This window comes from Argiope bruennichi, chromosome 11 (genome assembly GCF_947563725.1).
Source record: "Argiope bruennichi chromosome 11, qqArgBrue1.1, whole genome shotgun sequence".
Classification (NCBI taxonomy): Eukaryota; Metazoa; Arthropoda; class Arachnida; order Araneae; family Araneidae; genus Argiope; species Argiope bruennichi.
In genome coordinates, this window is record NC_079161.1 from 26,319,081 (window position 1) to 26,342,440 (window position 23,360).

General features: G+C 31.4%; 1 protein-coding gene across 1 annotated transcript in view; it reads right to left on the minus strand.

Annotated features, from left to right (window-relative positions):
- Positions 1-8,625: 8,625 nt before the first annotated feature.
- LOC129957443 (uncharacterized) overlaps positions 8,626-23,360 on the minus strand; it is a 74,216-nt gene continuing 59,481 nt past the window's right edge. The window contains exon 6 of the mRNA XM_056069761.1: positions 8,626-8,836. Within this exon, the coding sequence (XP_055925736.1) occupies positions 8,692-8,836 (145 nt within the window). The 3' untranslated portion in view covers positions 8,626-8,691. The remainder of the gene's footprint in view (positions 8,837-23,360) is intronic.

Below are 23,360 nucleotides of genomic sequence, written 5' to 3' on the forward strand. Positions count from 1 at the left end.
AAATTTTAAGTGCCCAGTTCATGCACATGCGCAGAAATCATTCCTCTTCTTATCATTGTGCTTTTCCACCAGATTTACACAGAACTTGAAACTTGGATGGCCGTATTAAGATTAAAAGTCCCCTCAGCCACTCAAGGATTTACTGGCTTGGTGGATTGAGCGAGAGGACAATGCAAAGATTTTTGCTTTAATTTATTCGTATGACAAAGAATACGAGAAAAAATTTGGTTTGGAAGCTATTCATAAATAATCGTTTTTTAAATATTAATTCCTATTATTTTTTTCTAAAGCTGCTAATCTGTTCTCTCAATTTAAGAGGACAAAAATTTAAGCAATGTATATTTATGTTTATTGATTTAAATTTCCATTATTGATGTGTATTTTAGTTAGTTACAAGCATACACACACACTATCTAAATATATGTGTGTGTATGGGTAAAAATATGTTGTTGTGTAGAAGAAGCAAATAATTTTAATAACATTATTGGGTACATCATTTCATTTTCAATGTCCTGCTCATGAGCATGTAGTGAATGTCAATCGATCTTCAAGAAATTGTTCAATGCTATGGATTATCAGTGTGAAGGCCATAAAATTGTTATATTTAAATATTGTAAGTAAAATTATTATTCGTTAATCAGGTCTTATGACTGGGACATAACTCTTCTAATAATACTTAACATTCTGACGTAAAAAGCATTTCATACATGGCAGTACATTGAGGAAAATCCAATATACCTGTTGGACATATTTTTGTCAGCAATATAATTCGAAATATAGAATTATAATTTTAACAGCAATATTATGCAACCATAATTTGGTGACAAATACAAAATTTTGTTTACGTAAATCGATATTTTTTAGTTATTGCATTATCATGCAAGTGAAAATACAGATCAACAGACAATTAACCCGTTGACTGAGATGATTTTAAACTTAATACAAATCTATACTTTAGATCCTAAAATTTTGTATCAATATTTTCTATCTGGCTCTTTATGCTCTGCAATGATTTGATGTTTAAAATGTTTCTATAGCATATGGAATTAAGTAGGGTGGTTTAATTTCGTGTATATAAATATTGCTATCATAAACATGTAATCTATATAAAAGAAAATTTTAAGTCAATTCCTATTTAAGTCAACAAAAAAATTTCTTTTAGTTACTTTTTATTAAATAATTACAATTAATATAAATATGTATATACATATGATAGAATTACAATATTAAGTGACAAAATAGAGTTTGGCGTCAAACTTGGCGATTATGTGGCGATATGGCGATGGATTTGTCGACTTTGGCGACCAAACAGAAAATACCGTGCAAATTTAATTAATTAATATTTGAAAAAAACTGTATTAATATCAAGTGTCATCCACTACAAGTTTGAAAAATGTATTTGAACTTGACTGGATGAATAAATTGGATCTTGTGGGTTTGATGAATTTTCATGTTTTATACCATTATGCGTTTGAAAAAAAAGAATCATTTCGGGAATTTTATCAGCCTATGAATATGCTTGGAAAAACTATTCAAAATCGGAAAGAACTGCTGGCTGGATTAAGAATATGAATTCACGCAAAAATGGTAACTGTCTATCAAATTTTGAATAAAATATAGTGAGAGGAAATCTGTCTGTCTGTCTGTTCATTCTTATATATGATAAAATAACTCAAAAATACCGAAGCAAATGGTGGAAATTTGTCATTTCTGTTTTATGACCAAATTGTAGATTTGTATGATATTTTGTTCCAAATTTATTTGTAGGTGCCTGTTTATCAATTTAGTGAAGGTGATATGATAAAAAAATGCAGTAAGTTAGTCTACTGAAATTTCGTATGTGGCCTTATGAATGGATGTTTTAGCAAGTAACAACTTTTTGATCCAGTTGATTGAAAGAAATGTTGCTAAAATGCGTAATGGTATAAATAACAGAAACAAAACACAAATTTACAGATCTTATTAAATTCAATTTACCTCAAATTAGATGGGAAAAAATGCACCATTTTTCAACCGTAAATTTTTATTTATGGATTCAAGAAACAATTTAAAATTTTGAAAACAAACTTCACTTTCACCCAAAATAACTCTTAACCGAACTACTATTATATATGAGAATTCATATATAAATTTTAATTATCATTTGCATTCTAATAGAAAGAAGAAGAAAAAAATGCCATCTGTTATAGATTTGACATGTCAAAGTTGAATTTCGTAGAAACAAAAAGAATTAACTTTTTTTCTCCATTGGGTGGTTATAAAAAATTAAATAGAAAATTGTAGGTGGTGCCGTTGTTAGGCTTAAATACAGAATTAAATATTTTAAAATACTTGTTTGGGAAAAGAAATTTTTTCAAGAAAATATTTACAAGATAATTATTTTCGTTCCCATTATTTCTCATTATTAATTTTTGCATTTATTAAAATTCATTTATTAAATTTACATTACACAACATAAAAGAACGTATTTTTGTTATTTCGTTTGTTTTGCTGGTTAAAATTCGTTAATTTTTTTAACTATTATATACTTTGCAAGATATTATTTTGCGTTATTAGTTAAGTATTTCATTTTATTTATTTCGTTTTTGCAATTAGCTTGTTACACACACACACACACACTAACACAAGAATAGCTCGTGAAAAGTAAATGTAAATTTCCTAGAAAATTATTTCTTCCTTAAAACTGTAAATGATATTTTACTTTATAGTTTGCATTGCGTAAAAAATTCAAATCACCTCTTACATGGTTTTTTTACATTATAAGTGTTAAATATTTCGCTAAAAATCTTTGAATTTGATCTAGTTTTATAAGAGCTCATAACTTATCCAAAATTGTTGACTTTATTGTTAAAATGCTACAAATTTATTCTAAATTTATGAAACTTCTAGTATAAAAAAAAAAAATATGCTCACTGTTTATTTTGGAAACATTTCCTAATATATTTAACTTAAATCAACTGTTGAAGAGCCTGGTACATATTTTTTCTCTTCTAGATGGCGCTGCTGGCCGTCTTTTTTAAATTGAAGAAAGTCTGGCAAGCATTGAAACTTTCTTATGGAAGGAATCGACCTAGCTTCAGAAATTTAACTCGCAGATACTATTTTGCTGTAAATAATACAGGATGTTTCCAAATTCATGGTACAGATTTGGAGCGGAGGTAGAGGACAAGGATCTGAATAATATTCTCACAGGAAACCCACGTTGCACTCAGTTGCCTTAGGCATAAATATAGGATGTCTCAATTCAACTGAAAACATGCTATTTAGTTTCTAACTTCTGCATTAGTGAAGATTTTTTTAATGAAGTTTTCATTGGTGGTATATTTATTTAAAACTATCATTTATTGTAATAGAAATGCATCGGCACAAGTCACATAAACACTGAGAATTACATATACGGAAACGAGAAATGGAGCCATTGGTTGGTTCCACTGCCAATAGAGGGCAGTAGGGGCGAACTGCCGATTCATTATGCATCGAAATAAGGGAAGAGAGCTTCTCAATTGTGCTATTGTCGTCAGGGGTGGGACACTTTTATGTTTGCCGAAAACGCAAACGCATTTAACGCCAGAGCTGGGTTATGAATACGTCATGCTCATTTTCCAAGTAGATGAATATCGGATCACAAAATATTTCAGATTACATCGACAACTTGATGAAACGGGTTCTTTGTACTCTCTCATGTAGCTTGCTGGCCGGCGAAGAACTGTACACAGTCCAAGCCTTGAAGAAAGTATCTTTGTGTCATATACAGGAGCTACTGCTCCTAAGTGGGATATGTGTCAACATATGGTTTGGAGAATGTTAAACGAAAACCCTTTTGCAGTCTTTTATTACATTTTCAGCGAATGCACGCTTTGATTCCGCTACTATTCGCCGGACTCATGTATTATTTACAGATCAGGCGACGTTAACTCACCAGTTGTGTTTAATGTAAACAATTGTCATGTGTGGGGCTACCGAGAACCCAAACAAAAAGATTCAATGTGCATCTCAACAACGATTCAGTGAATGCGTGTTAAAATATGTGAAAAGAAATTGAATGTGTGTGTAAAGTATTCCAATTTATTATAGCTTTACAATCCGTATAATATTAGTATAACATTTTTGAATAAGTCAGCTCAAAATTAAAAAATAAAGCATCACTGCATTATATTATATTCTATAATTTATTATTTATTATTACATAATTTTAAATTTTAGTTATAAATATATTATTTCAGGATTTATTTCATTACTTCAGTGATAATTGGAATAGTTAATATAAACAGTTAAGTAATAGAAAATCTGTCAGAGATATTGATTAATTGAATTGCATCTGGATAATTTGTATACCGAGAATAAGCATAAAATCATTCCAATAATAATAAAAAAAGCCAGCGTGAATGGTCTTCCCAAAACTTTCTCGCATACTTTCTAATAAAGGTGTTATCCCAGAGAAAGCTTTGCACAGTACTGGCATACAATAATTACTAAATATTAATTTTTGGCTTGAATTTAGCAATTTTACTAAATTTATCAGGTCAACCTCGTCGAAATATTTGGCGGTTAATCCATGGCATGCGCTAATAAGTATATAAAGATGGAATTTGTGCTTTAGACATGTTTTTCTTAACCGATTGGAACAAAGATTTGACATGAAACTGGATTTGTAGTCACAAAATCCCATAAGAAATTTGATATTTTTAAGTCCTTACATTTTTATGTTACGGCGTTTGCATATTTCTAAAAGTATAGATCAATATATGGTCAACCCCTCAATGGATTTGGCTCGAAATTTGACTGGTGTCTAGACAACAGAAGTTCGGTAACACAATGGATGTTACCGAATTTAATCCATGTATCTCTCTTCATTGGTGTCTAGACTACAGATGTTCGGTAACACTATATATGGATGTTACTGAATTTAATCATGTAGCTCTCTTCATTTTGCATTTATCCTGTTAAATTATGTTCGGGCTGGCGTCCTGGCATAGGGGTAGCGCGTCTTCCCCGTGATCTGGGCGTCCCGGGTTCGAGTCCCGGTTTGGGCATGGTTGTTCTTCTGTTGTTCTTTCTGTGAGATGTGTGAATGTGCCCTCCTGTAAAAAGGGGTTGTGCAAGCGAATGAATGATGCGTGAGTGGCAAAGTCGCACTCGTGGCCCTAGTTGGCACTGCTATAAAAAATAAGATACGTCCCCCTCAGGCTTAAATCGCCGTCTTCGTAACAGCGGGCTTGTCAGTGGCAAGTGCCATAAGAAACAAACAAACAAATGTTCGAACATCCGGACAGACGGGCTTTTTCTGAATGGATTTTGATCAAAATTTGATCGAAATCTACAAATTTGATATAAAGACATTATATCAAATTTTAACCGTCTAACTCAAAACGTTACTGAGTTATCCTTTTTAGAGGCGGATATTTTCAAAAAATATGTTTTTCAAGCTCTGGGAAAACGAAAAGATTTGTCAAAATCAAGTGTTCGAATTTTTCAACGATTACTATGTTTTCTCTATAGTATGTATATAAAAAAGTAATACGAGGGAGAATTTTAATTTTAGCATTATTACATGTAGCAAACACCACATATTTATATCACTGCCATTTTTCAATTTTTTAAAATGCAATTTAAATTGATTCGTCAATGTTTTGCATACTATTTTACTTTAAGAAGGAAAGCTTAATGGTAAAGAGATTTAATGAATGTTTCTAAAATTGTTTTATGTGCACTTCCCAATATTCTTTATACTCATATTTACATACACATGTTTATGTAAATGAGAGACTTTCGAAGTTAAATATTAAAATACGTTGCGTAATATTAAATTCACGTCATTGCAGTATCTACGAGTAAGGGCTTATTATATCCATAAATAGAACAAAAATGCATGTATTATGGAGATAATAAATAGATCATTTAAAAAATAATGCTTCGAAATTTAAGATTTTAAAATTTTTTAAAATATTTGCTTGGTGTTAAAAATGCTTGGTAAATACTATTCGTTGCAGTATTCCAAAACTTCCGCTTTTCAATGATTCCACCCTCTAAGGGGCGAGATGCGAAAGGATGAGCGCATTTTCGTAAGCCTTCGACAGTGATCTCTGCTCCATTAGACGCTTTTTGGTTCAGTTTTTTCCCCCACATGTTTGTGAATGCCGTGTCGCTTCTTACTGTACTACTTAATTTAATTCAAAATTGCGTATTGATTGCTTATATGACCAGTTCAAGGGGTTAAAAAAGCTATCAGGAGTGGCCGGAGAATATTTTATATATCATTAATAATAATGGATAATCTTGGAAACACATTTCATCTCAAAATGTTATCAAGAAATTCAATAACAAAAAAAAAATGTCATAACATGAAAAAATATATTATGTAAAAAAGAGAATTACTAAAATTTAAGAATAGAAATCTTCCATTCATTTATCATAATTTAATGTTTAGGTCCCAAACAAGGAATAAAAATTGCTAAAATCCAAGGAGCAACCACCATTATCGTTGAATTACTACCGGGTGTTTCAAAAATGACCGGTATATTTCAAAAGTCAATAAAAACTAAACGGGCAGCGATAGAAATATACCGTTTGTTGCAATATGCTTGGGAGAACAGTAAATTTTCAGGTAGACAAACTTTCGAAATTAGTTACAATTTACAACAACAGATGGCGCTGCAGGCGATTTGAAAGAGAGAGAAGAAAACGAAAGTCTGAGTTCGCCATTCTGTAAGTCGTCTTTCTGCTTTAAGCGTGTGCTGTTCACAGATAGCAAGTTTGTTGTGAAAAAATGGTTTATTCTTTAGAACAAAGAATTTTTCTGGTGTTGGAATTCCACCGCTTAGAACACAGTGTTGTTGCAACAAGACGAAGTTTCAACGAAAGTTTAATGTAACCAAAGAGCCAAAAAGCGATACAATAAAGGATTTATTTGAAAATTTTTGAAATCGCTAGACATGAACCCCTGCGACTTCTTTCTGTGGGGACACTTGAAAGATCAGGTGAACCGCCACAATCCAGAAACAATTCAACAACTGAAACAATACGTCTGTTCTGCATGTGAAGCCATCCCGCCTGAGACGTTTACACGGGTTTCTGCTCATTTCATTCTGAGACTAAGCCATGTTATTGCTGAGCATGGTGGATGTTTGGAAAATATCGTAGTTTAGATTTTTCCAGACTGCAGCGCCATCTGTTGTTGAAAATTGTAACTAATTTCGCAAGTTTGTCTGCCTGAAAATTTACTGTTCTTCCAAACATATTGCAACAAACGGTGTATTTTTATCGCTGCCCATTTTGTTTTTATTGATTTTTGAAATATACCGGTCATTTTTGAAACACCCGGTATATAGAGTCGACTTTCTTGATCGTGTTGTTCAACCTTACTGTGATCGATTCCTTCATTCCACAAGGCAATAAAGCTGGACCAAGTTGACTCAATTAGTTCAAAATCAATTTTGTGAGGAAACATTCGCATGTGTGTGTTGAGCAGAACGTTCTATAGAATTGAGCCTAAATGAGCAATCCTGGTATGTTATAGAAAGAGATAATGCCATTCTTAACTTGTCTCCAAAAGTTATTCAAATTACACTGACAATTCATGGGGCTTTGATGTTAACTGAGTTAAAATAAACATCGCCATTTTCAGCATGGAATCTTTCTGTCAGACGTGCGTAATTATTTGTTCGTCACATTTTTTGTCAGAATTAATAACACATCATTAAAATTCTATATTTTTACTTTCACTTATACGAAATATAAAGAAAATATTGCAACCGTAAAAAAAAGTAATCTAATTCTAGATATTGAGTTCCCCGAGTTCGACAAACACAGTTTGCAAAATATCTTTCAGTCTGCCCGTCTGCCTGTAGCAAAGATTACTCAATAACTCTTTCAGATAGATGGTTAAAATTGGGTATACGTCTTTTACACCAATTACACAATAGCTGTAAAACGAAGATAGATAGTTGTATTAAATTCGATACACAGATTTAACATCTATAGTATAGACAACTGTCAAATTTTGAGCCAAATCTAACTTTGGGTTGACAGTCTGTAGTTTCAGAAATCAGAGTATAGAAAATCATAATTCAAAAATGCAATGACTTACATATATAAAATTTGGAATCGAATTTTTTGATTACAAGTGCAACTTCGTACCAAATTTTTGTTTCAATCGGTTTGGAAAAAAGTGTCTAAAACACAAATTCAATTTTCGGATATATCAACAGAACAGGATTATTCGCCAAAAATCTCGCCAAGGACCACACAATAGATTTAGAAAAATAAATTCACGCCAAAGGTTATATTTGTATATATTGTACGTCATTGCCAAGTCGTTTGCTGCCTTAACCAAGGTACATTTTTTTTTTTTTTTTTGTGGGCGGGGGGAGGATAAAATTTTTATTAGATAATACGCGAGAAAGCTTTGGGAAGATCATTTATTTTGGGGCTGTTTGGTATATTTTAATACACTTAAACAGTCTATATTCTTTCTGTAAACTAAATAAAGGAGCTTTCCTTTGTTAATACTTATTTCGCTAAATTTCGTTTATTTCTAACAAAAATAATTTTATTATCACAATGTTTCCTTAGTTATTGAAAAGAATGTGCCTGGAAATATTGTCTGTTATGGAAAGAAATTCCTAATTAAAAAATAAATACTGGTTTATTAAAAGCAATTTTGAGATATACAGATGAGTACAAAATACAGTGTTAAGAGCCCTCGGGCTTTGTCCATAATATTGGCTTCTGCAACCTGCTGGAAGAGTCCATTGTCTGGTGCAGGTAGAGAAGGGAGAGAACTTGAAGCTTCAATTGACGGTTCTGCGTCCGAAGCTCTTCGCATTCTTTCTGCAATCTGCAAGAACAAGCAAAACATTCCGTCATTAATTATCAGAAATTGATCATTAGGGATAAAAGTAAAACACTAAATAGTTTATGCATTAAAGAAATTCAAACAACGCAATAAATTAGTATAAAATTCAACTCACAATTACTGAGAATTGACAGGAAGATAATGGTAAAGTAATAATGATTTATTAAGTAGTTAAAATTTTATTGTAAACTGTAACGAATATAATTGTACAATATCACGAAGTGATATTGCCTTCATTCACTCTGATACATATTGTATTAGAAGTTGTACTGGATTGGTGTTTGTTTGAGAGAACAATTGGTTATTGAAACACATACTAATCTACCGCTTTTAAAATAACATTGGTTAAGAACACAGCCATCATCTTTTCAAACCACATCATGTCTTAACCTATTAGGCCAATGATGGGTCCTGTGAGACTTCTATGTGTACATCATATTTTCGATGGAACAAAGTATAAGTTAAGATTCATTTATCAGAAACCAAGATTTATAAGAAAAGAATCGAGTACATAAGGGAAAGTAAAACAATAGGCTAGAACAAACAAGGGCTAGAATGGTCATTTATTAAATTTGAAATTTCACATAACATAACCTGTTTCGCCTTCTTCCCATTCCTTTTGCCATATTGTCATCATATCGGTTTGGAGGATGTTCTTCAGGTGACATCTTGGGAGCTTCATTATATTCCGATCTTGATTAGCATTAGCCGCTGTTTTGGCTAGTTTGTCAGCCGCTTCATTCCCTTCACAGCGGGATGTTTTAGAACTACATTTGATGACTTATTTAAGATAAGTGCACTAGATTAGATGGAATTTTGAACCTTATTGCTTGGTGTTTCCATGAAATTAATCATTTATTTCTATACTAATGAACAAATACTTTTCAGCCTTTCTAAAAGAATAATATCACATTAAACATTTAATGCCAGTATCGTGTATATTGAATGAATAATAGGGAAATTTAGTTATATTAATGAAATCTTTCGAAGCCCGTTTTCCACAGTTGTCGAAGCCAAATGTCCTGTATTTGAAGTGTAACTTATACTTGAAAACTTTTTGAGACTGACTTCGTTATTTCGAATAATGGTCAGATGACGAAAACGACACTTGATTCACTACATGATTCCACATTATATTAGCAAGAAGAGGTTTGATCCTTGGTACCTTACTTAGTCCCATATACAAAGTGAATTTTTAAAAAGATGGGTTTCCGAACCTGGAATGCTGCTCTACTGGATATTGGTCACCATGCCACCACGCCCTTCGATCGAATAACTCATCATCCGTTCCCCCATTTTTCAAAATTTTCACTTAAACCGATTTTTTCTCTTTCAGTTTATCAATGAAATATTGTGAAGTATTTCTTTATTTTTCACAACTGTTGAAATCGCTTAAGATTTTTCAGTATGTTAGTTTAAACGACATCTGGGTTCGAAACAAAATATAAAAACGTAAAATTTTATTAATTCCCATGCCTTCTGCATTTTTAGGTTGCATAAATTGTTGGAAGAAGAAAACGATGAATGACGTCATGATTTCATTTAAACTGCTTTCCATCAAGTGCGCAGTTTCTTCTGAAGTTTTCATTCTTTGATTAAACTTGGAGTTTTTTTTTACTTTGGTTGGCCTTCAATGCAGACTTCTCAAAAGTTTGAATTTGGGTACATTGCAATATTTTCAGAAAGAAATTGAACAATGGTTCAGCTGCAGTTATTAAGCAAGGTAAGATGTTTCACTTGCACTGTTTTTTTAACCAGTTAGCTGTTAACCAACGAGTTTACTCGTCATGGAAAAATTACAACATTTTGCGTTATGACGAATTTATTCGTCAGGAATAGGAAGTAGTGACGATTTGCAGTTTGAATTACAATTTGAGTAAAAACTCAAACATATTTGTAAATTTCAAGATGTTTAAACTATTTTGAGGCCAAATCGAAACCGAAGAAACAAATAAAAGATTATTATGCGTTGTACCATACTTTGCTCAATACCATTCTCTAACAACAAATTAAAATAAATTGTTTCTTTTCGTTCATAAGCAGAAATGTATAGCAGGAGGGGTTGTCTAACTCGCAAATCAATGGCTATGGAAAAACTTGCAATTGAGTATTAGAATTCGTTAAAGATGACTGTAATTTTTTGAATAATTTTTTAGTTTTAAATTTGAATTTCAAATTTTTCATGCCGAGAAGTATTGAAATTCGTTTTCTTGAAGTTGACCTGTAATTAATAAAATGTTCTGTTACTTCAGTATTTATTATATTAAAAATGTGTATGTATAATCTGATCCTACGTCAATGAAATGTTGCAATCGAATTGCAAATTATTCACCGTCGATGAAATTGACACGCATGGACCATTGTAACTTGCAGAGTACAGTATTTCAGACACACATCGACGGTGAAAGTTGATGTCTGCAAGCTTTATAGACATTGGCTCAGGTCATAAAAGTTACACCTTTTGGGAATTTCTAAGAGGAATGTACTCTAGCATGAAATAGATTATGCAAAATTTCTTATTTAATTTTTTAAAATTTTTTGGATTGGTAGACGAATTTCTTTTACTTTATGAAGGAATTGAAATAACTCCGTTTTATGTAAACTTTTAATTCTAACTAATATGTTAATGTCAGCTTTTTATTAGACATTAATACGAGTTAATGTCAAAAAAAGTTTCTTGCCTAATATCTTAATGTAAAAATTTTTACTATAACCTTTTATAAAAAAAATATTATATATAAAATATTTTATACATAATTTTAATTAATACTTATATTTTAATTAATAATTCTATTTTAATTAATAATTATATTTATATAAATTATTTTTTACATAAAAGATTACAGTGAAAATACTTTTAATGTTTGAAACATTTTTACATTAAAATGTATTAATTGAACAATACGAATTTTAAACGCCGATAGCTAATTTTTCTCTGGGCTTTGTTATACAAGTATTTGACAATTTGTTATTAAATCTTGTTCTTGAGCATTTAAAAATTTTGGTAACATTAAATTAAACTCTAGCTGCATGCAATCGTGATGACGGCCTCTCATAGCTTGAAACCATTGATATCGTCGTCGACGCTTGTATCATTTGCCTGTAAAGGCTTTATTTTTTACTTTACTTTTCTTTTATTTGAATTTGAGCGATGAACTTGTTTTCTCTTAAACAATACCGTTAAATTTCCATTCCGAATTTCTCATTCAAAGCTCTTTATTCTCGATTACAATATTCATTATTTTGCAGATGATGCTGATAAATATGGCAGATTTTTAACAATTTTTGAACCTAATTAAATAAACATTAATAAAAAAAACACCGCCAAAATATTAAAATAAAACAAATGAAAAATAAAGGCAAGATAGTTCAAGTAACTGCTGTTGTCTAGAGATATTATACACATTTCATCATTTCAAAATCGTTTGCGTTACATTTTTAAAAAATTATCATAAAAAAATAAAATAAAAAATCGCAAAGGAAATGAAATTGGTATCAATGGGAAGACTACAATTTTGGATTTTAAAATGGCAACAAAAATTTCTTATGGTATAATTTGGTCTGAATATATTGCTGTGAAGTGGCGCAATTTCAGTTAGTTTCTAGGTGAATGTTCCAATATCTTTACACTTTAGAAAGTTGATACCGTTTCTCTTATCTAAAATTTAGAGTTCGGGTGAGACTGAGTATCTTAGGAGATGCGAAGTGTGTGTGTGGCAAAAATTACTTATATTTACATTAATATTTGCTGTTTTGTAACGAATATGTACTAATATGAAAACTACATACCTTATTTCATATTTTTCCTTCCAAACTACCTCCCAAGCCCTCCAAAACTACCAAACAAGCTCCCAAACGTTTATTAATCTGTCTGCTGCCTTGATTTACATTTCTGATTAGCGCCCTCTATGTAAATGGTTAATTCCTTTTCTACAATTTAACAAGAATCGATGAGTTATCTAATTAGATACAAATGGCGTCAGAGGCAATCAGCGCTTTAAAGTTTATCGAAAATTTATGTTACCGTACATCGAATATATACCACTTGACTAAACCAGTACACTCCTCGGCGGTGGTAAAGTTTTGTGTTTCGACAATTAGGCTTGAGAGTCGATTTTGCCGTAGAATCGTCGTGCAACTGGGTCTGGTTCACGTTAAATCTTCACTAAATAGTTTACCACTGGTACGCAAGCTTGGAGTGAGACTGTCATTAATATCAGTTCAAAATTTCGAAATCCATTTTAATGGTCTTAAGGTACTGCAACAGGATTATGCATTCTGTTAACTAATGAGCCAAGCCAGCTTTGGGAATATATCCAGTAAGAGTGGAGATTTCGTTTGAAACGCGATTTTATTTTGTTGAAATTTTAAAAAATGCTAAAAATGTGAACTGTCTCATAAAATGTATACAAATAACATCCAAGAATTCTTTATTCAAAACTTAAATCAGTAGTTTTGGAAAAATTATATTATAATATACAGAACAATTTTCTCCCATGAATTAAAATTGGACTCTTCCAGTAAATTACCCGATTTTATGACGGAACTGAAATCTGTTTAAGTGTGTTTTAAAGGTCATTTAACTTTAAAAATAAAATGCTTCTACAGAAAAAATCTTGAATTGAATCTGTTGCCACTACATGTTTACTATTTTTTACTTTATAAAGAAAAATACTATGAAATCTGAATATTTTAATCGTTTGCAATTCATATTTATCCGATTTCCTGAATTTCCGAATAGCATTGTTTAAGATATCGTCTGCAATTCAAATCCATTTTGGTTAATGTAGAGATGGATTTTTTAACCCTTACTTGGGCCGTGGGAAGTATGCTTCCCACCAAATTTATCAATATTTGTATGAAATTATGTAGGTTGGCATAAGTTCTGACAATTTTTTTAGAAAGACAAACTTAGATGCTTCAGTTCTTTATCTTACACAAAATGCGTCTTGATTTGTTACTTATTAATTAATCAAATTAAATCTAATAATCTAAATGAATCCCTTTTCTTATTCTAATTTCAAACCTAAAAATATTTTAACATAATATAGCTAGAAACAAACGGCTCTTTAAAGGGTTTACTTAATTTTTAAATTTTGAATTTTTTTTTTTCATTAAATACCTCTGTACTTTGCGATTCAAATTATCGCAGGCGTAAGTTTTTGAAACCTTAAATTCAATCGAGGAATTTTCTGTTGTATGTGTTCAAAACTTTAAAAAAATTTTTTATTGCATTTTAATGGAATATATTTTATACTTTAATTAAAAAGATTATTTTGAAATGTTGCAATGCTTTATCTTTCTACTGCTGATAATATTTACTTATTTTTAAAGTAAAAATGTTAATCTTGACTGTTGATTAATAAAGCAAATTTTATTAGAAAGGTATTTAAATGTATTAAATTTGGTATGGAATCTTGCGACTACAAGTGTAGTTTTGTGTCAAATTTTTGTTTCAATCGATTTGGAAAAACGAGTATAAAACATAACTTCGACTTTCTTATATTAGCCGCAAGTTAGGGAATAATTGCCAAATAACTCGCCAAGGATTACGATAGATTCAATAAAAAGGCCAAATTCACTACAAAGATAAATATTTCGTAACTGTTGTAAACCAGTGCCATGCTAGTTGTTCGCTGTTATACCATCTTTATCAGAGTATGCGAGAAAGATTTGAAAATCACTCCCGCTGGTGTTTTCCTCTTGTGAGTCACCAAAATGTGATTTATAGTTCTCAATATCGATTTTCCTTGCGATGACGATACTTTATCTAGTTTGTATTTCAGAAGAAAAAAATGTGGACATATTTTCATAGAACATTTTAATGCCCAAAATATTTACTTCACATTTTTGATCTGCTCTGGTATTAACAAAATCTTATCCATATAAGCTTTAAAATAAACGATTGAGTATTTGTATTTTTTTCTTCACAATGATGAACGTAATTCTTTTCCTTTTCAGGTCTAATGTCTTACGGGAAGAATTGCCCTAAATCAAGTGGAACTTTTGCCAACATCTTTCAATCCAGAATTCAAGTAGTTATATATGCCATTTTTCAAGACGTTCTGACGAAATTTACCTATCAGTGACTCCGAATTCCGTACTAGATTCAGCTGACCAAATGAAAAGGACCAATGTGCTCAAGATGCAACGCTGTTTCCAAATATGGCACTAATTCGATTTCTTCACTTCCAATCGCATTCGATTACAAGTAAGATCACTTGATTTAGGATTTTTAGCGGGATACCTAATTTTAAGATTGAAATTTTATCTTAATATGCCATAGCATGCGAATCTAATGTATTCTAAAAAAGTAGAATAATTAACTTGCAAATCATTCGTGCGTAGGCAATGAGTTTAAAATAAAGTTAAGAACTTTTAATTCAATATCCATTTAATATGAATATCTGGAAGACCACGCTTCGTTCGGCAGTTTCTTTATTTTTGTAAAATCGTGTTCCGGAGAAAATATTTACATACGAATCGCATACTGATTACATATGAATATTTTTCCATCTTGCCTACATATGAACTGGTCAATTGAACCCTTTAAAGGACCATTTTTTTTTCTAGTCATATTAAGTTAAAATATTTTTAGGCTTGAAATTAGAATAAGAAAAGGGATTCATTTAGCTTATTAGATAAATTTAATTTGATTCATTAATTAATTTGGTTAATTAATAATTAAGTAACAAATCAATGCACATCATTTTGTGTGAGATAAAGAACTGAAGCATCTAAGTTTCTGACTTACTAAAAAAAATTTGTCAGAACTGATGCCAACCTACATAATTTCATACAAAGATTGATAAATTTGGTGGGAAGCATACTTCCCACAGCCCTAGAAGGGTTTAAATAAAAATCATGAATGTATTAGTCTAACGTGTTTTACAATACAATCTGCTATATAACACTATTCATTTTACATTAATCTATCATTACTTATATTTTTGAATTTGCACTCGGTTTTACCAAGGTGTAATCGGTAACGAGATGACACCATATGACATTGTCAGCATGAGAGCAGATAGAAAAAGGCTCTAATGTTTGGTTATAAAAAATGCTTATTTTTTTTGTATAAAATCGCACTTTTTTAAGAAAAGACGCCTATATAGATAAACTTAAAAAGCAGAACCTTATCTAAATATAAAACTTGATCCAAATCGTTAGAGCAGTTTCTGAGATACACAAAATAAATTTATATATAATATACAAAAATAGCTTATTTGAAGATTCGGCGATTTTCTCAATGATTTTAAATTTAATAGTTTAATAATTGATTTTATTGTAGATTCTTATGATCTTCTATTAATTTTTAATATCAATTAACTAGCAGAGCAAGAGGGAAGTAAGCAAATTTTGTAAAAATATTTCTGAACTTGTAAATGAAAGTTTATATTTCGAGTGCCTTCAACTACTCAGATTCCATTTTTACCTTCTCGTATATAGTATAGTGTAAGTATAGTTAACGTCAAAAAATTAGAACTCGAGATATAGACAAATCTCCACGTTTTAACCCCCCCCCCCCGCGTTCGGAAAACACGCTTTTGGAATGTCCATTTGTGACAAAGAAATCAACTTTTTGATCTCGAGGGATGATATTTGGTATATACAGGCTTAAAACCAAATTTGTGACAAATTTTGAGCAATATCCGTTCAGAGGAAATCCGTCTGTTTGAATATAATTTGAAAGGATATCTAGCTCTCTTCATTTTGTAGTTAAAATTCGGTACACAAATGTGTTTAGTGTACGTTTACTTAGCATTTACCACATTTTGAGCTGAATCCAAAAAGGAGTTGACCGCCTCTTGATTTGTACTTTCAAAAGCTTATAAATGAAATAAACAAAGTGATTTAAATATATAAATCTGATATCCGATTTTGCGACTTTAAGTGAAGTTTTGTGTCAAATTTTGGTTTCAATCGGCATGAACGCCTCTGAAACTCAAATTCGGTTTTTGGCACTCTTGATCGCTTAGCAAGAATTAATCGCCAAATAATTCGCCAAGGATGACGTGATAGATTCAGTAATAATGCCAAATTCACGCCTAAGATTAATATTTTGTAACTATTGTACGCCAATGCCATTCAAAGCGTTCACTGAGATAACACCTTTATTAGAAATATGCGAGAAAGTTTCGGAGAGATTACTCCAAATGGTTTATTAAAATAGAATTCCACTGATATTCAAAACACTTATTTCTTTTGTCTGGGTGGCATCCAAATGACTTCGAACCTAATTCTGTGGAATTTCAATAAAATGCCATAAAGGAGGAAAGTTGATAAAAACTATAAAGTCAGAAGAGTAAGCATAATGAATTTTTCCATTTTATTTTTGAGGTAATAGACTATGAAAATGTCAATTCCATAGGACAAGATGCTTCAGATTATTTTGGAAGGATAAGTTAGACCTTTATTTCACGTGCAAAAGAATTGTCACAATTTCAGATTTTTCTTTCCACTGGATCTACTAATGGGACATGAGATTGCATGTGTACCTTCAGTTTTAAGCATAAAGACATTTTTTTAAAATCAAACAACATAAACAATTTGCTAAGATCAGATACCACTTTTGCTGATAATCGAAGTAACTGCATCGTCTTCTAAGGAATTTAATCGGCGAATGCGCCCAACGAAGCGCATGGTAAGCATCTCATTGGTTTTGGAATGGCAAATGAATGTAAAAGGTTTAAAACAAATATGTATAAAAAATTAACTGCGAAAGTCAAAGTCGAGTTGCAACTTGAGTTTCAAAAATTGCGAATTGAACCACAGCATAATTTATTCCCAGCTAAACACTCATTTTCCCAATGCCAGTAAATCCCCGTGGATGGATTGAATATTAATCTGAATAACGCACGTTCCAATAATTCTGATGGTCATTTTATGGGTGATTACTTTATCGAGTTACAGATCTCACATTGGACTTGGTCACAGTTTCGGGAAAATTACATTATTTCCACTAGTCATCAAATCTATCCAGAAAATTAAATTTCTCATCTCTTTTTTGGCATCACTGAATTTTTTTTTCAAGGAAACTGTCGTATGTAAAATTAGATTTTAAAAACATTAGTTGCATTATAGTAATTGATTTTAGTTAAGAAGTCAAGGATTAACGTGTTCCCATATGTATTAACACATAAACTAAATTTTTCATAACAATTGAGTCGAAGACTTCTCTAATTTAATTTCTCCTAAATTTAGCATTAAACATCAATGAATTTTAATTTTTATATCTAAATTGAATGATTTATATTTAGTTAACGGCATCTGACATAATCTAAAATAGCTGTTTCTTGCGTATATTATCTTTTAATAACTTTTCTTTAAGACTTAATTTAAGTTCTAAAAAATATTCTTTCTTTAAGGTTGAAGAATGTCAATTTCCTAACGCCTGGCTTAACCAATTTGGGCCAAATTTTTAAAAATTGATACATTTTCAATATTTACGAATGCATTGACTTCTTGGGTCCGTCACTACTTTGAAATTTGACCGTTTAAACTTTCAAATATTTTGATGGAATAAATTTTCTCTTTGGAATTAACTTATAAAATAAGCCATGTTCTTTGTCTAAGTCATAGAAACTTTTGAAGTCTCGAAAATAATTTATCTTTGGAATTTTAAGAAAATATGAAAGAAAATCTATCTAATTGGAATATGAAAATTAGAAACAGCCTGTTTGATTGCTTAGAATGTTAAACTCAAAGCGACAATTCTTGATTGACCAGTGTTTGATGTTTTTATTATCCAGGTATTAAGCAATTCCAGTTGCATTACAATTACTTTTCTAGGCGTCAAAATTGGCAACAGCAAATTGAATTGAAATTTTCTGGAGAAAGTTTTGGGAAATTAGGCAATTTTTAGCACTTTTTTTATCCTAATGTGTTTTATGACTGTTAGAAAGGATTCTATCCTTGTCCCTTTACGATGGAGTGAAGATGCTCTTTCGGATGATTATCTTTGAGATATGTCTATTGATTTTTGAATACAATTTGTGTAATCGTAAATTTGAAATCTAATTGCTATTACAACAGTATGCGTCTCAGAAGACTTTACAATGCATTTCTCCGCCCATCGCAAAGTATTTACATAAAACTTCGTGGTGTTTTGGTTTTCCTAGAGAAGGTAAAAGTTGATAATGAAAAAATTTGCAGAATGCATCGGAATTGCCTATAAGGGACGCAAAACTTTTTCAAACATGTATAGAAAAATCTGGGGCTCTTTGAATAAAAATTCAAAAGTTAAAACTAAGGAAAGGACTTTAAAAATATATATATTTAAAAATTGTTAAATTTATTTCCATTAATGTACTAAAATTTTAATAAATTAAAATTACGTGTTAAGAAATTTAATTTTAGAATTTTTTTTATAAATATAATGGAATTTTGAAATTAATTCTTAAGTTCCTTAGCAGGTGACGCCACTGGTAAGGAATCAAAATATAATCAGTTAACTGACAATTCCTTTCAAAAGTATTAAAATATGTTCTCGGTGACAATATATTTTAATAAATGTCCAAATTTCTCAAATTTTAATTCAATAAGAAGCAAGCGAAGAATTGATTACAAAATTCTATTTTTAATAAAATAAGTTAAATATTAAAGCATAGAAAGTTGAACAAATTTAACTTTTCATATAGATGAAAAATTAAAATAAATTGCTGTATTTCTATTGAAAAATGAACAATATAATCTTTATCGTGACTGCATCTTCTTAAAAACCCGATTTTTGCAAAGAAATCGGGAAGGATAGATAAATTGTAGATGTTGCCAACCCTTCAATGAAATGTATGATAGCAAATTTTCTTTGGCGCCTTATATAATATTTTAAATCTAAAATTATTTTTTTATACTTTTAGAACTCATGTAGATTAGAAAACTAATTTAAGGAAACTAGAACAATGTTTGGTATTAAGAACTCCTTAAAATATTTCAATAAATTTTCATATCTAATTTCAAAAATAAATGTTTGACACTGTCTCCTTATTGTCACAGTTGACCATTACATGATACCACATTTCAATCGTTGATTTAAATCCATTTTCGAATGATTCAATATGGGCAGGAAATCGTAGTTTTTAGAACGGGCAATGAGTAAATAATATTGGGCCCCCTCCAATCCCTGCGGTGCTCCTTGTTCTCCCTAAGCAACTCTGCTACTAGAGGTGAAAGATGTTGCAGTGCTATATCTTGCAAAAGTTTCCCCATGACAAAAGCTGTACAAATCGAAGTCCGAGTTCCCCATGTTTTGAATATTATGAATATTATGTGGAGTGCCTAAGCTGAAAGGTAACGTATAGTGTGAGATGTTTACCATCGCAATTGGCTGTATGAGCAAGAGTGGGAAATGGGCCATAGCAGAGGGGCGGGGCATTCCAGAAAGAATGAGGAACGTGAATGACAGAAACGGAAAATGAGTGAATGATGGTAGTGGGTTATTATGTATGGAAGAAAATGCGAATCATTGTTGTGCTAAATGCGTAGTGTGTGTACTGTGGTGGGTTGGGGCGGTGCCTGGAGTGTCAAAGCTATGATTAAGGATAGTGTTTGGGTGTGAGAAATTTAATACTTTCAAGTCGGAGCGGGCAATGTGTGGGAGTGTGGTTGACTGTTGGTCGGAGCGGGCAATGTGTGGGAGTGTGGTTGACTGTTGGTCGGAGCGGGCAATGTGTGGGAGTGTGGTTGACTGTTGGTCGGAGCGGGCAATGTGTGGGAGTGGGGTTGACTGTTGGTCGGAGCGGGCAATGTGTGGGAGTGGGGTTGACTGTTGGTCGGAGCGGGCAATGTGTGGGAGTGTGGTTGACTGTTGGTCGGAGCGGGCAATGTGTGGGAGTGTGGTTGACTGTTGTTGGTCGGAGCGGGCAATGTGTGGGAGTGTGGTTGACTGTTGTTGGTCGGAGCGGGCAATGTGTGGGAGTGTGGTTGACTGTTGTTGGTCGGAGCGGGCAATGTGTGAGATGAAATTCGAAGGTTGAGCGTACACAGGATGTATTTGGATTGCAGTAGCAGATAATTTTAGATGGTTAATGAGAACTATGGAAATGCGTGAAATATGAAATTTAAAATGAATATGAAGGCAGTACCTGTGTGGGGAAATTCCATGATATTCGTTGATGTACCAATTCAAACATTTCTTCGGTTATTTTATCTGTATATAAGTAAAATGAAAATTTAGAGTTGTAGATATATGTAATGTTTGGAGCTAAAAGTAATTGGTAAACTTCAAGCTTCGACTGTTTGTAATGTTATGGTATTAGTGGTTTTGCTTTTTTTTTTTTAATCTGTTACTCATTTTTATCGAATAAAATATTCCGAGACTTTTTTTTTTGTATCGTCTATCTCCTTAAAAATAAGTAATTTTTTTGTTGGTCGAAAATTGCAGACTTCTAGAATAAAACAGTGCTTTCGACATTTAGGTTTTTTGGCATAAATGCCTTGCCGTGCACGAAATTCTACGATATATATTTGAGAAATGCTGATATGCTTTAAGTGTTTTGATACATTCTGAAATATTTTACCGTCGTGTTTTCCTGCTTCTTGAAGACCAGATACACCACTACATCAAGAAATCGTATATATTTCTGTGAATATTTTATTTTGGGCGCAACAAATAACTATTGATCTTCTGAGATACTAAGATACATTTCATCACAGCCTTTTCTAAATTACTAAAATTTTGATTACATGAACGGTATCCAAAAATCGGTAGATATCGTATTCGGATGAATTCGATTTGAAAAATGCATCCGAGAGAGAAATTGACTTTTCTTTTCCATCTGAAAGGGAACATTTTTTTTGTATCGCAAAGAAACTTATTATTCTTGCTAAAGCAAGTGCTACATTGATAGTTAAATTGCCCCATTTTCCAGAACTTTTTCCAGGCATCGAATCATTTTTCTCTTGATAATTTTGACGCATAATTCACTATTAAGCTGTAATTGCTTAATGCCTAGATTAAAAATTGAATCAGTCGACCAGGTTTTGGCGCTTTGAATTTAATTTTCTAAGCGACTGAATTGGCCATTTCCTATTCTCATAATTAAAAATAATTCATTCCTGTATTTTTAAAATTCCATGCATAAATTATTCTTGGGGTTTCAAAATTTTTATTGAATCAAAAAAATTCCGTTTATTTAACGTTAATGTTTATTCCAACAATAATAAATTTATTCCATCAAAACAATTGATAGTTTTGAACGTCAAATCTCAAAATAGTGACGAACGCAAAACGTAACTGCCTATTGAAAAACAACAGTATCCGTATATATTAAAATCTATCATTTTGAAGAGTTCGACACAAAATTCGGGAATCGTTAGAAAAATGATATTTTCTAGTATTAAATCCAACTTTAAAAGATGGATATGTTGATAACGTGGAACATCACTTAGATTAAAAATATTAATTTCCCAGTAAACGGCCATTTTGTATTTTGTCATATAAGACAAAGTAAATAAGAATTTATCTAAATTTATCGATAACAGAATTCAATTTAATGACTGTTGATTTCAAATTGAGAGAAATATTAATAATCCGTGAAATCCTCGGCTGGACTGTTATGAAAATTAAGTTTGACAATGCACGTGTTTCATTTCTTGAGCCAGTATATAATCATTACAATCGATGATAATGATAAAATTATAGTAATCAATTTGCATTCAAAAAATAATTTTATGTAATTTTCTTTCAAAAAAAAATATTGGTTGATGCAGGGAAAAAGGTAAAATTTCTTTTTCTAGATAGATTTGATGACCAGTGGAAATGAAGTAGTTCTCTGATATTGATTATGATAAAGTCCAAAGCGAGATCTCTTAATCGATCAAATTTAACCAACCATGAAATGACTAGAAGATATATTGGACCGTGTATTCTTCTTTTTAATATTCCGTCCACCTATTGAGAATTAATTGCATTGGAAAATCAGTGTGTAGCAAGGAATAATCACCCATAAAATGACCATCAGAATTATTGGAATGTGCGTTATTCCGTTTAATATTCAATCCATCTACGGGGATTGACTGGCATTGGGAAAATGAGTGTGTAGCCAGGAATAAATTATGCTGCGGTTCAATTCGGAATTGGTGGAACTCGAGTTAGAGTCCGAAATTGAATTTTCGCAGTTCATTTTTTGTTATATTTGTTCTTAACCTTTTATACTCACTTGCAATTCCAAAACGAATGGGATGCTTACAATGCTCCGCTGGGCGCATTTACCAATTGAATTCTTTAGAAGACGGTGCAATTATTTTGATTAGAAGCAAAAGTGGCAGCTGCTATTTCAGTAAAGGTCTATATTGCTTCATTAAAAAATTCTTATACGTTTCGAACTTAAAGCATGCATGCAATCTTTTCTCCATAATGGATATAAAAGATAAAGATCTGAAAATGAGTACAATTCCTTTGCATTTGAGATAAATCTCTAGATTATCCTTCTACAATTATCTGAAGTATCTTGTTCTATGGTCCCATTGCCATTTTCAGTCTTCATTCATCCAAAAATCAAACTGG